This window comes from Erpetoichthys calabaricus, chromosome 2 (genome assembly GCF_900747795.2).
Source record: "Erpetoichthys calabaricus chromosome 2, fErpCal1.3, whole genome shotgun sequence".
NCBI lineage: Eukaryota > Metazoa > Chordata > Cladistia > Polypteriformes > Polypteridae > Erpetoichthys > Erpetoichthys calabaricus.
The window spans coordinates 202074223-202089508 of NC_041395.2; the positions used below are offsets into that span (position 1 = coordinate 202074223).

The 15286-nt window shown below is 38.2% G+C and overlaps 1 protein-coding gene across 2 annotated transcripts in view; it reads left to right on the forward strand.

Moving 5' to 3' along the window:
• lpp (LIM domain containing preferred translocation partner in lipoma) overlaps window positions 1–15286 on the forward strand; it is a 538541-nt gene that overhangs the window by 147114 nt on the left and 376141 nt on the right. For both annotated transcript variants that reach the window (XM_051922238.1, XM_051922237.1), the window contains one exon: window positions 4012–4233. In XM_051922238.1, coding sequence (XP_051778198.1) covers window positions 4029–4233 — 205 coding nt within the window. In that variant the 5' untranslated portion in view covers window positions 4012–4028. The remainder of the gene's footprint in view (window positions 1–4011; window positions 4234–15286) is intronic.

Consider the following 15286-nt stretch of genomic DNA (forward strand, 5'->3'; position numbering starts at 1 on the left):
ACAGCATTTTTAAAACATCAGAATGCATGAGGTAATATATACTGCAATTTTTAATCAGAAAACTAATGGACTACACAAATGCGCACGATGTTTTGCTCTGTCAATTATCTAAAATACAGTCTTTGGAAAAATCAACATATATGAACCATCTGGGATGAATGTTAAATATGCATCAATAGCGCTAAAACGCAGTCATCCATGCAGCCATTCCAAGTACATCTCCAAGAAGCTTCATAAAAAAGTTATTCCATTGGTTGCTGCATTAGCGCCTCACTGTCTTCTCTTCAGGAACAGGTCGCTAAGTACATTTTACAGGGAGAAAGCTTTCGGTTGAATGGGCCACGTAAATGTGCAGCTTGTAAACATTTTTTCTGTTTGTAATAAATTAAAGTAAAACATGATTCAATGTTAGAACATTATTGTCGGGGTAAAGCCATATTAATACATTTTTTAAAATAAAGTTTAAACATACAACTGATGAAAAACAAATCAAATGCTTGATGGAATGGCGTAAACAAAATCATAAACATCTAATAATAATTCTATAGTACTACATTCCCCCAACCCAGGGGTAGGCAACGTCGGTCCTGGTGAGCCGCAGTGGCTACAGGTTTTCATTCCAACCCAATTGCTTAATTAGAAACCAATCATTGCCAATCTCAGACCTTATTTAATTTTATGGCTTGTTAGTCTGTGCAATGTAAGGCTTTTATATCGTAGATTTTTTTCCTTTCCAAGGATATCATCCAAATGATTTGAAGCCTAAAACAGATCATTTTCAGTCTGTCACATTTTTCTATTAAGTGTTTTATTAAATCAAACAGTGCATGATGAACACACACAGATGTAATTGGAAAAAAGCTAGCTGGAGAACTGCTGGCTGCTTTGTCTTTTACATCTTATTGCTAATAAGGAGCAATTAAAACACTGAATGCAGCAGTTTAAGATTGAAATAAGCAATTAAGGTTGGAGAACCTTAACAAGCGAGACCACTAAAATGAAGCATCAAAATGTCACTTAAGCAATATGTGCTTCATCAGCAATAATTGAGTTCTCATTAAGGAACTGGGTTGGAACAAAAACCTGCACATACTGCGGCTCACCAGGACCGACGTTGCCTACCCCTGCCCTAGCCTACATATATGACTAATGGTAAACTCAAATTCTTGAGTGAATGAAGTAAAAACCCACATCTTAAACCGAGTTTAGTTTAGTTAGCTTGCTACCGTTACGTGATACATGCATACTACTCATTGCAAAGTTTAGATTTGTGGTTTGCTGTACTTTTTATTTTACTTTCCCATCATTTTCCATTTTGCAAATTTATTTGGGGTTTATTTCAGTTGTTATTGGTTCCTATTTTTAGTTCTCCACTTTCTGTAAGGTGAACTGTTGTTTCCATATACTATGTTCATTACAATGATTTTTTTTTTTATCTAAACCCTCCAAAACTTTACAACGGTGCAAGATTACAGTTTGAAGTGTTAAATTCAAATCTGATTGAAGCCACCATTTGTATGGGAGAAGTTAAATTTATATACAAAATTCCTCTTATTCCTACTAATTACCTGCAATGGCCATCAACAAAAGCCAAAATCAGTCACTTGAAAAAGCAGGAATGTTTTATTCATGAGAAATTGTATGTAACATGTTTAAGTGTAAGAAGCTTCAGTGAACTAGTAAAATTAGCCCCCCCCCCCCCTTTGTTTTTTTTTTTTTTAAACCCAGTATAACTGAGGCCCATGGCCTTAGGGAATTTCATCTAGTGTGTATGTGTGCGTGTGTGTGTATATAATTAATACATATATATATATATATATATATATAAGTTCTGTCCTTAAGTTTACATAGCCTGTCAGAATTTGTGAAATATTGGCCAATGTTTGGAAAATATAAGTAATCAAGCAGAAAGGTTTCCTTTTAATTAGGATATGTGCTCAGGCGAAGCAATTTATTATCATATAATTGTGTGTGCCCTTTTTAAATCATAATGATAACTGAATTCCCTCAAATGGGTCTGATCAAAAGTTTACATAGCCATGAATGTTGGTGCTGATAATATACACACAAGTTGACACACAGGTTCAAATTAAGGGAGAGTGTCCACACTTGTAACCTCTTTGATTATAATCCGTGTCTGTGTATAAATAGTCAATTTAAATGAATGCAGAGCTGTGCTGAATTTTCTGTATACTGAGCCATGGGGAAAGCAAAAGAACTGTCAAAGGACCTGTGAGAAATGGTTGTTGAATTTTGTAAATTAGGAAAAGGACATAAGAAGATATCCAGACATATTAAAATGCATGTTAGAAGTGTTCAAACTCTGCTTAAACAGTGGAAAGTTAAGGGTTCTGTTTTTACCAAGTCACGGTCAGGTATACCAACCAAGAATTCAGCCACAACTGCTAAGATTATTTGTTGAGATGCCAAGAAAAACCCACAAGCCATTTAAGCTGAGATACAGGCTTCTCTGCAAACAAGTAGTATTGCTGTTTCACGATGCACAATAAGGAGATACTCAAACAAAAATGGGCTGCATGGTCGAGTTACAAGAAAAAAGCCTTTACTGTACCAATGCCATAAAATAGCATCTAGGCAAGCTTCAAAACCTCTGGAACAAAGTCCTTTGGAGTGATGAGATCAAAACTGAAATTGATGGTAATAACCATAAACGCTATTTTTAGAGGGGATGTAACAAGGCCCATGATGAAAAGTATACCATCCTTACTGGGAAGCATTGAAGAGTGATCTCTGATGTTCTTGGGGTGTGTGAGATATAGTGGCACAGGAAACTTAGTGAAAAGTGATGGCAAGATGACTGCCGCATGTTACTGGAAAAATAGGAGAACAATTTGCATTCACCACTCCCGAAGCTGCACATGGGATGCACTTGGATCGTCCAACATGACACTGATCCAAAACACAATGCCAGTTGAACCTACAGTGGCTACAGCAGTAAAAAGTGAAGGTGCTGGAGTGACCATCACAGTCTCCTGACCTCAATATCACTGAGCCACTTTGGGGATATCTCAAACATGTAGTTCATGCAAGACAACTCAAGAATTTACGGGACCTGGAGGCTTTTTCCAATATATAATGGATAAATGCTGCCTTAGTTTGTTAGTGTGACTGAGTGAGAATATGTTACAGTATTCATAACAGCATTTAGTTTTGTTTTCATTCTCTCCTTTGTTGCTCGCTCCAGCAGGTCGAGAGTACTTCTGATAACTGAGCCTGCCCTTTTATATAACTTGCTGAATCAGTGTGCCACCCTTGAAGTGATTTTATTGGCCCAGCATACCACAGCATATAAAATCACACTGGCCATCACAGAGTTTTAGAAAAATTAAAGTTGTCACTCCCCACATTAAAGATGTCTCTTAAGATAAAAATAGCCTGCTGTCTCATTTCTTAAATAGTTCCTCTGTGTTACTAGCCCAATACAGATTGTGATCAATGTGAAACCCCCCCAAGTACTTGTAACAATGCACTATATTCCACTCCCTGAATAGTGACCAAATATAGGAGGAGTAAGCCTAATGGAGCACATACATAATTGTGTTTTCCACTCAAGTCTTTGTCTGATAGTCAAACTGCAATGGGTCCAGGTGTTCTTTTGCAAGAGTATGGTCCAGTTACAATACTGCTAAACAACAACTCAGCTATTTCACCTGTTTGTTTGATTGTTTTGATGGTGAATAACAAAGGACTGATTGCTATGAGCAAGATAGATTAATAGACAAGTGGAACATGTAACATAGTGCACCAAGGTGTTTGCCAATTTTTAAATTATTTGCAATTAGTTTAGCATATAGCATATTCTGTTCAGCAACAAAATATGGTGATTTTGAAGAAGAGTGTTTTTCTATTGACAGGCTTGAGTAGGTTTTGGCCAATACTTAAACATATTGGTATATTTGTAGAACAGTTTGAGCATAGTATTCCTTGATTAAAGGAGATCCATACGTTGAAAGGCTAATTCAAATACGATTTCTTTTTGGTTTCTCGTAGTCTTGCAAGCTTAAGACATGTCTTATGCATCGTGGAATCAATCGAAAACTGGAGGAGAAAACTTTGGTAAGGTGACTGCTAGGATGGAAACCATGCCATCATTTGGAATGCCTAGCATCTCGGTGTCTCAGCAACAAGCTCCTAAGAAGTTTGCACCTGTGGTTGCACCAAAACCAAAATTTAATCCGTATAAGCAACTGGGAGAAGGGAACCAGAGTGAAGGTAGGATAATTTAATAATACTCTTTTTATATTATTTTTTCTCAAAATATCTTATTTTGATGGGTTTTACTATTTCCTTGTACAGAAACTTTACAGACAATTAGTTTTAAATTTAAATTTTAGTTTTTAGTGTATTGTGAAATGTTTAGTTTTGTTGGTAAGTTTATTTTAAATTGCTAAAATATGTTAATTTGGTTTTAAAACAGTGTGATTATTCCATTTGACATTAAATACTTTTAAAGATTACTAAAGCAAGAAATCACAATACCAATATTATGTTTGTCATACTCAATGAAAATATTGAAATTAGGACTTAGCTTCAGTGAGGACGATAGTTCAAACTGAACATACTCCAGCAGGATACTAAACATTACATATGAATGAAATTTATAACATTAGAACATTGCAACAGTAATTATATGAACATGCCATTCGGCTCTACAAAGCTTATTTAATCTGTTTCCACCTAACGTTTGCAAAATAACATCATGTTATTTGTTTTGAAGGTCCAAAAAGTACTTCTCTGTGAGAAGAAAAACTTCCAATATTTCTGCAAAATTTACTTTTAACCTGTTTCTGTTGCTGTCTTGGGCTTCTAACATACCATTTTTAATCTCTGTTTACCACAACCAAAGAGTATCAGCTTCTTCAGTCTTTCCTCAAAGCTGATAAACTACAGTTCTGAAATAATTCCACTTAATCCTCTCTGTACTTTCTCCAGCACTGCTGTCTTTTTTTATAATATGAAGACCAAACTGCATGAGTGTATTCCAGATGGGTACTCATGAGTATGTTACATAAGCATCATCTCCCTTGTCTTGTACTCTACCCATTGTGTGTTGTAAACCTAATATTGTAACCTAATATTCTATTAACCTTCTTAGTTGCTTCTGTACAATGTTTTGATGTGGAAGGTGACAAGGTCATTTCATAAGGTGTACTTTCAAGTTTCCCCTTTGAGCACTAAAATATACAAGCACACATGCAAGCCTTGGATAGGGTACCAGCCCATTGCTGAGTGAGTATATACACATAAACACAAACCAGTTATGCTATATGCAGTGTGCATTTAGTATATCAACCCAGTATGTAATCTCTTTTTATTTATAAAAAGGGCCTTTCACATGTATGTATCTCAGTTTTGTGAGGTTTACTATTTTGGAAAGTTGCTGGTGGGAGAAAGTGAAGGAGTTTAATTTAGTGCGCAATTAACTAAAAGAAAGAACAGGTTTGCCCAAATGAAATGTGTCCAAATCATTGAATGCCCAGCATAATCACAACTCGCAAGTTAATATAGTATAGTTTCCCTTTTTTTTTTTTTTATGCATGATTTTGTGTTTCCTCTCTGTTTATACAACTCTTTTTCTCTTTTTCATTGTTTTTCTAGTACATAATTCAGAGGTAAAACCATTGCACAAAAGAGGCTTATACATCATGATTCAAGTAATATGTAAATGTGTGCTGTAAATGAAACAGGGAATTTATTACCAAAGGAGAGACATTACCCCTATGTTAAATATTTCAACATTGTTGAAATCATTTGTCTCATATATTTTTATCTGTGTTCTGCTATTTTGATGGCATAAAATCTGCTGAAGTTCAGTTCTTCGTCAGCTAAATTCAGTGGTTTAACATCTGCCTTTGTATTTGTTTTAACCTAAGTAATATCATTAATCAGCCATTGGTGATGTTTTACTTTATCTGCATTCAAATGTTTTAGTAACTGAATACTGAACCATCGGTATATTAACATGTTATGCAGTATTAGCCTCATTTAAAAAAATTTTGGGGGAAACTGATTAAATAGAAGTTTAAAGTAACTGCTACTTCCTATTGATCCCCACTAAACTCTGATATTTAAGGTTAATAGTACTTTCACTTGCATTCTTTCTGCTGCTGCTTACAAACAGTATCTGACAACTGAGTGTGCGTTTATCTATAGTGAAGAAATTTCCACCTCTCTTCCTGTTTGCTTCCTAAGTTGTTTGTATTTTTGCCACATTATTTCTTTGTTATTAGCCAGTACCACTGCCTCACTGCTTTTATATGCCTGACTGAAAAACCTCATGAACTCTAATATGCTCGCTGGTTTGAGCATGGTTTACAACTGAGATTTATTCTTTTTATATCCTCTAATTTCTTTTTTCTTGAGAAATGCACCAATTTGCTATTACTGGCTACAACACCAGTTAATTATTTACTTACTCTCTTCCCAAGCCTAATACTATCTCTAACTTTGCTGCCTTCTTTAGTTGATTAAAATAAAAAAGCAAAATAGCCCTTTAGTGGCAACCAGAAGCAGTTACAGAAGCAAACAATAATTTAATTAGACTAACACACAGAAGCAACTCACAGCCCTCAGTCCACCAAACAAATATATTCACCTTGTGATACACAGTCTATATGTCTGCTAAGCAAAGCTTCTTGTTCTTTGTGGATACTGTCCTTCAGTAAAAAAATGATAGTCGTAAAAGTTTATTTATATTCTGGCTTTTGAAATTAACATTGATATGTTAGTCTACAGGGCGGCATGGTGGCGCAGTGGGTAGCGCTGCTGCCTCGCAGTTGGGAGACCTGGGGACCTGGGTTCGCTTCCCAGGTCTTCCCTGCGTGGAGTTTGCATGTTCTCCCCGTGTCTGCGTGGGTTTCCTCCAGGCGCTCCGGTTTCCTCCCACAGTCCAAAGACATGCAGGTTAGGTGGATTGGCGATTCTAAATTGGCCCTAGTGTGTGCTTGGTGTGTGGGTGTGTTTGTGTGTGTGTCCTGCGGTGGGTTGGCACCCTGCCCGGGATTGGTTCCTGCCTTGTGCCCTGTGTTGGCTGGGATTGGCTCCAGCAGACCCCTGTGACCCTGTGTTTGGATTCAACGGGTTGGAAAATGGATGGATGGATGTTAGTCTACACTTTCCTTAAAATAACATATTGACCATTTTTAGTATCGTAAATGGAATTCATCAACTTGTTACTGAATTCAGCTGTTCATACATATGCATACTTTATTTATACAGTACTTTTAGACAGCATTTTTTCATGTGTAACTGTGCATTCAAAAAAGGATGCGTCCTGTCACCAATCGTGTTCTCTTTGGCCATTGACTGGTTCATGCAGTGCTTTATTCTAGAAAAGAGACAGCACATACAGTGGATTCTGATTTCTATCCTAGAGGACCTAGACTGTGCAGATGACTTGGGGCTACTGTCAAACAGATAGCAAGACATCCATCAGAAGACAGAGGACAACTGTTAGATAGCCAGTACCACTGGATTCAAGGTCAACCACAAGAAGACACAGGCCCTAAGGAAGAATGCCATAACCACCCTCCAAGTCACGGAAGATATAGTGGAATTTGTCTACCCGTGCAGTAAGATGACCTAGACAGCAGCTGCAACCAAGAAACTAATGCTAGAATCAGTAAAGCCAACCAATACTTTAGGTTGCTCAAGCCTGTCTAGAGATCTGTGAGCCTCAGTATCCACACAAAGCTCAGGATATAATTCTTGTGTGAGTGAAGTCCACTACCACCATCAACCAGAAGTTTGAGGTGTTCCACATCAAATGTATTCAGCATTTCCTGAAGATCTTTTGGCCGAACACCAATCTCCAATGAAGAACTGTGAAATGCACTGGGGATAGCTTCAATGGTATAGACAATCCAGAAGCATCAATGGAGATGGCTAGGACACGTGTGTGGTATGACTTTAAGCTCATTGCCAAGGGTAGCTCTTCAATGAACACCCTAGGGAAAAAGAAACAGAAGATGACCTAAAGAGACCTGACATAGTACAATAGGAAAAAAAAGTATCAAAGGGCTTACTCTTGAAACAGCTCTCAAAGAGGCAACAGATCGACACAGGTGGAAGTCTCTTGTTGCCTCAAGCACCTGATGGCACAAAGAGAACTGACAGAATATCTGTGCATTGGTACTATAATAATATATGCTTGTAGTACCTGATATTTTTTCATTCATTAATTCATTTGTTTTCCAAACCCACTTATTTCACCACAGGTTTGCCAGAAAATACAAATAAAAATAGGTAGATGGAGGCAGATAGGGATGCAGAATGTATCCAATAAATGCACCTTATTTGTTATCAGTCACAATTTATTCTCTTGATGTTAGTCTGTCATCCATCTATCCATCCATTATCCAGCCCGCTATATCCTAACTACAGGGTCACGGGAGTCTGCTGGAGCCAATCCCAGCCGGCGCAGGGCAGGAAACAAACCCCAGGCAGGGCGCCAGCCCACCGCAGTAGTCTATCATATGTTCCTATTATTACTCCCTTTAACTAAAAAATACTACATATAGAAATATTAATAAAAGTATAATTTAATTCACTGTTTCGTTCCAATCATTTATTTTTATTGCTATCAGTATGTTTGTTTTAATGGTAAGAATATAACCTAAGATGATTCAAATCCAAAATGAATCATAGTAAAGTAATAATTTTATGAATCAATAATGTAAAACGTCTGACATCAGAGTTTTAAAATAAATTATAAGTTGGGAAGCAAAGAGCTGGGGCCTCATGTATAAACGGTGCATACGCACAGAAATGTTGGGTACGAACGTTTCCACGATCAAATCACGATGTATAAAACCTAAACTTGGTGTAAAGCCACGCACATTTCCACGGTAACTCAAACCCTGGCGTACGCAAGTTCTCCGCTCGGTTTTGCAGACTGGCGGCACCCAGCGTCAAAGCAGTGCTACTGTTCCTGTGTGGTTTCCTTTCATTTTTAGATCGACATCCCTGACACGGCTGTATCATATACACTGAAACTAACTGCATATCGTTGATAAATTTAAGGCACCTGATTGTAATCAATTTTTAACAATATAATTGTGCACAGAATGGCCAAACTATTCCACTGCCATGGCTGTCTTAGCGTTGTTAGAGGACATCGCAAATGGAAGGATTAGAAGAGAATGTGTATTCAGAGATCATACGGATTTCTTGGCACATGATGATGACTGGCTACTAAATCGGTTTAGATTTCCAAGAGCGATCCTCTTGGAGCTGTGTGCTGAACTGGCACCTGCTTTACAAAGGCAGACTTTCAGGAATTGTGCTCTACCTGCTCCTTTGCAAGTTCTGTCCACTCTCGGATTTTTAGCCACAGGAGCTTTTCAGCGTGAATTGGCTGACTGATCCGGTATTTCTCAGTCATCACTGAGTCGTGCCATGCCAGCTGTGTGGGATGGTATTATCCGCTTGTCAAGCAGATATATCAGATTTCCGTACACTCCAGTTGAACAGGCAAACATCAAAGCGCAATTTGCAGCAATGTCCGGTTTTCCAAATGTCATTGGAGCGGTCGACTGCACACACATTGCTATAAAGGCAGCTTCACAGAATGAATTTGTTTATGTAAATAGAAAGCATTTTCACTCTGTTAATGTGCAAATCATCAGTGATGTGAAAATGCGCCTCACTAATGTTGTTGCGAGATGGCCTGGCTCAACTCATGATTCATTCATCCTGAGAAATAGTATTGTGGGGAACAAACTTGAAAATGGTGCGGTGCGTGATGGCTGGCTTCTCGGTAAGATAAAACTTTTATTACCTTTTAATCACAGTCGTACGTTATCTGTACGATGTAACCATATAACACGATTTCTTAGGTGACAGTGGGTACCCGCTGAAGACGTGGCTCCTCACCTCTCTCGCCAACCCACTGACTGAACAAGAGCGACGTTATAATGACCTCCACTCTCGGGCTTGGGCAGTGGTAGAACGTACTATAGGGCAGCTTAAGGGCCGTTGGCACTGCCTGGATAAGACTAGTGGAGTGTTGCTATATAGTCCACAGAAAGTGTGTCGCATCATGCAAGCATGTAGCATTCTACATAATATGGCACTCATTCGTAGCTTGCCCGTACCTGAAGAGATGCGGTATGATGAACCGGACCCTGGTCCACCAAATGAGCAGCTACACCGGACAGCATTACAATGTCGAATGAATGTAATTAACAGAATGTAAAAACAGGTAAGCAGATGCATCATTTATTTATTCACAAAGTCATTTAATTTTTGATTAATATCACACAATACTGCCTTTATATTTCGTAGTTCATTGGCTACATCTCTCACCGCATCCACCAATGCATTTTGGAATTCCAGAACTGCATCAGTCAGCACACGGCCAGATGATCGAACAGTGGTTTCCAAGGCAGGGGTGTGTGAGCAGCCCAAAGATGTGGTCGGCACAGACGCAGCACCATCATCGCCTGGAGCCACGTCCTCAGCATTGGGGTCAGCTTTTGTACTGCTGTCTGGAGTTAATTAAACAGTAATTAATACAGCATCTGCAGCCTGATTGTCTTATTTCACATACAAATTATTTACACGAGTATGGATAATGGTAATCAAAAAAGAAATGGTAACTCACTTTCACCTGCGGTGATGTCAGAATCACCCTCCCCAGCTGGTACAATGCCGGCAATGAGTGTGTCGCCAATAATTGCAGCAACTTGCTGCTCAAATGGTGTGAGCTCCGGGAGTTCACTACCTCCTCCAGTCGTGCTGACATGCAGACGATGAGCTGCAACTCTCCTTTTCATGGCAACTTTGATGTCAGACCACTTCTTTTTTATTTCGGTCACAGTGCAACTTTCTGCTCCAGCACTTTTGAGTGCATCCACCACGCTATGCCACTCCATCAATTTCCTTTTGTTACTAATTCCACTTCCTAAGCTACTAAATAAAACATTTTTCCTGGCCTCTACTTCACTTAGCAGGACCTCCATTTCGCATTCGCTGAAGTTTTTTTTTTTCCCCCGTGCTTTCGCCATTGTCTTCCTGAAGCGCTGAAGGTAAGGGGCTATTTATATTGATTTGCATATTCAAAGAGGCGTAATTCTGGGAGGAGTTGGGGTGGGGCAGCAAGCGCGTGCACGTGCGTTACTTTTCACGCTGATCGGGATTTATGTAGTGGAATAACGTGAAAGTTTGCGTGCGTACAGATTCCTGCATCTGGATTTTTCTGTGCATACGCACATTCCCGCTTTTGTGCTTACGCCATGTTATAATGTGAGTTCTACGCACGGCGTTATACATGAGGCCCCTGGTGAGAATGGTCCAAGATTGCAAAAGAAGAGCTTTATATAAGTAAGGCTGCCATATTCTGTAGAATAACAACTAGAATTCCATTATTTGTGCTGCACATATGAAATTAATAACATCTCTTAACCAAACTGATGAACGTGTTCTTCCAGTTGATCAAAATTAGAAAGTGTACTAACAATGTAATAAAGACAAATGCGCATTCCCTTGATCATTGAAGAAGCTTGTTCTATCCTTGATAACTCCAAAGACGTGGATAGTCTATTAACATTCCAGATACCTCCAACAGGAAATTAAAAATAAATATTCAATATTATTTACAATTGAATTACAGTATGAGGAAAGCCAAAACCTGTGACCAAGTAAGTGTCTCAGAACTTCATTTTATAGAAGAGTCTAATGATGAGTATTTTTTCAATAGTCTAAGTGTAATAAAGTGTTCAGTCTTAAATTTTTGAGGAAATTTATCTGTGAGTAAGTGGATTTGCCCTTATTGCCTGTGGTCTGGAGTGTAAGATTTTTCTCCCTTCATTGTTTTACAGAACAAAATATTTTGAAATTACCTCATTATTTGATGGAATGAGGAAGGTCAGTAGATATTTAATTAAATACAGGATAGTGTTGCAAATGGATTTTTATTACAATTAACAAAACCTGTTGCAGGTTCAGGAAAAAATATTTCTGTGCCAAGCTTTATTTTTCACGGTTGTTTAACTGATGCAAAAGTACATTTCAATATACAAGTAAGTGTCTTGCTGTGTCTTAAGATAAATGCTGAGTGTTTCAATAAAAGGAAATATATATATACATTTGCTTTTTGGGTGTAGTTGCCATTAATATTGAGTGCAATTTTCACTTACAGCGGTGCTTGAAAGTTAGTGAACCCTTCAGAATTCTCCATATTCCTGCAGAAATATGGCTTAAAACATCATCAGATTTTCACACAAGTCCTACATGTAAATATGTAAAACCTATCTAAACAAATGAGACAAAAATATCATACTTGGTCATTTATTTATTGAGGAAAATCATCCAGCATTACATATCTGTGAGTGGCAAAAGTTTGTTAACCTTTGTTTTTAGTATTTAGTGTGACCTGCAACTGCACCTAAAATGTTTCCGGTAGGTTTTGATCAGTCCTGCCCATTCCTCCATACAGAATTGCCTCAACTCAATGGATTTTGCTGGGTTTTCTCAAATAAACTACACACGTCAGGTCCTTCCATAACACTTCTATTGTGTTACGGTCAGGAATTTGACTTGGTCATTATTTATTATTAAAACCTTTGTTTTATTAATTTTCAACCATTCTTTGTTCGAACGACTTATGTGCTTGGGGTCGTCGTTTAGTTACACGATCCAGTTTCTCTTGACATGTAGTCCATTGTCAGATGTCCTGACATTTTCCTTTAGAATTTGCTGGTAGAATTCAAAATTCATTTTCCCATTCACGAAGGCAATCTATCCTGGCCCAAAGCATCCTATTACTGCCACACTGTTTCATAGATGGGATGAGGTTTATATGCTGCAATATAGTGTTTTTTTTTCTCCAAACATAACACTTCTCATTTGAACCAAATAGTTCCATTTTTGGTCTCATCTGTCCATAAAAGATTACTCCAATATCTCTTAGGCTTGTCCACATGCTCTTCAGCAAACTATAGACAGGAAGAAATGATTTTGTGGAAAGCAGTGGCTTTTTCCTTGTAAACCTGCCATGCACACCACTGTTGTTCAGTGTCCTCCTGATGGCGAATTTATGAACATTAACCAATGTGAGAGAGGCTTTTGGTTGCTTAGAAGTTACCCTTGGTTCTTTTGTGACTTGGCAGATAATCAATCATACACCTTGCCCTTGGAGTGATCTTTGGTTGGTAATCATTCCAAGAGTAACAGTAATCTTAAACTTCTTCCATTTGTGCACAGTATGTCTGACTGTGGATTGGTGCAGTCCAAACTGTTTTAGAGATTCTTTTGTAGCCTTTCCCAGCACAATTAGCATCAACAATTCTTTTTCTGAGGTCCTCTGAAATGTCCTTTGTTCGTGGCATTATACACTAATACTGCACGAACATGTTTGAAGATGAAGACCTTGATACAACCCTGTTCTTTTCATATAAACAGGGGGTGCATTCACATCTGATTGTCATGACATTGATTGACAACGCCTAACTCTAATCTTGCCTTCAAATTACCACAATCACATACTTTTGGCAGTCAAAGATATGTAATACTGGATCATTTTCCTCAATAAATAATTTGTTTAGCTGGGTTCTCCATATCTAGCTTTAGGAGTTGTGTGAAAATCTGATGTTTTAAGTCATATTTATGCAGGAATATATAAATTCTGAAGGGTTCACTAACTTTCAAGCACTACTGTATATTAGAATAAGATTCTCAGTGAGTTTCAAACCACTGGGTTGTTCCTCTGAGTAATGCAGTTTCTAGATAGAGGTAAACACAAGAAAGCATTCCAAGAAAGAAATACTAGATTCCTCTTTCCATAGTAACACATGTTGACAAAGTTTGAGATGTATAATTTACACTGCAGTCCAATTGCCATTTTATTTGCTATCCCATAAAACAGCTGGAAAACTAGTAGTGCCAAACCCTCTTGTCTTATATCTTTGAAGCAGCAAGTTTTCAAACCAAAGCTTTTTCTTATTCCAAATTTCTTGTTCTATAGTCTTAAACAAGGATTTAGTTCTATCAACAGTAATTTATTGAACGATCTATAGACTGAGTGCACTTTAGTACTCCAAAGATTTCTCTTAGATGTTTTGAAAAAATAGTAGTCTTAGTTTCTCACTCCTCCAATGTGCACATAATACACATATTTTTAAGTAGTTTCTGTAGTTTTTGTTTATGTCTTTCACACTGAGTCGTAATCATTATTTTTAGGTGTTTATTTTATGTATGTTACCATGCATATTGCTCCAGTGTTGAGACCTTGGAGGCTTTCTGCTGTTGCTTGGCAACTACAGTTGATTCTTCAGGTTCCTACACATGGTTCAGATTTATTAACTCTGTCATTTGTGACTTATTTATAGATTTGCATTATCTTGAAATTTTAAAGAAATCAAATAAATATAACAAATTAGTAACATTTTTGAATTTTTATGGAGACAAGTGCCATTAAATCTACCAAAATTTATATTACTGGACCAGAAATCACAGAAATGATACTGGGCCTATTTGCATAATATATAAACCAAATCCCTGGTTTATAAGAACGTAAGACATTTGACAAATGAGAGAAAACCATTCAGTTTATCAAATTTACTAAGCCAATAATTAAAGTGTCTAACACATCCAGATACGTGTATTCAGTTGTATATACAGTATATGCACCCACATTCCAAAACCATTTGCACTTTGATGATTGATAGATAGAAGAGGAACCACTCGACTGAGATGGCTCTACTGACTGTGGTCGACCAGCTATGCTGTGCTAGAACTACCAGCATGTCATCAGTCCTTATTCTGGTAGACCGTTCTCCTCTTGACACGGTCAACCATGACATCCTTCTTGACAGTCTCTCTGACCTTGGTATCACTGGGACTGATCTCAGATGGTTTGAGTCCTGCATCTTGGCCAGATCCTACAGTGTGTCGTAGCAAGTCAAGTCAAGTGAAGTTGGGGAGCATGCACTGGTACAGTGCGTTGCCGCACTCACTACACGATGAAACAACTTGGGATCCCGGTTTGCAACCCCCCCAGGCAGACATGTGGTCCAGTCCCAGCCTCTGGAAATGACCCTCTATCTGCCGCAGCCAGGTGTTACGTGTGCGACCCCTTGGCCTGGTCCAGCCACTCGGGTCCTCAGCAATGAGGATCTTACAAGCCGGATCACCCTCGGTGAAACGCGCCACATGGCCGTAGTACTGTAACTGACGCTCCCTCACAATGCAGGTAATGTGCCTCATTCGGGACTCCATGAGCAACCGCTCATTCGATACAAAGTCAAACCAATGGTACCCAAGGATT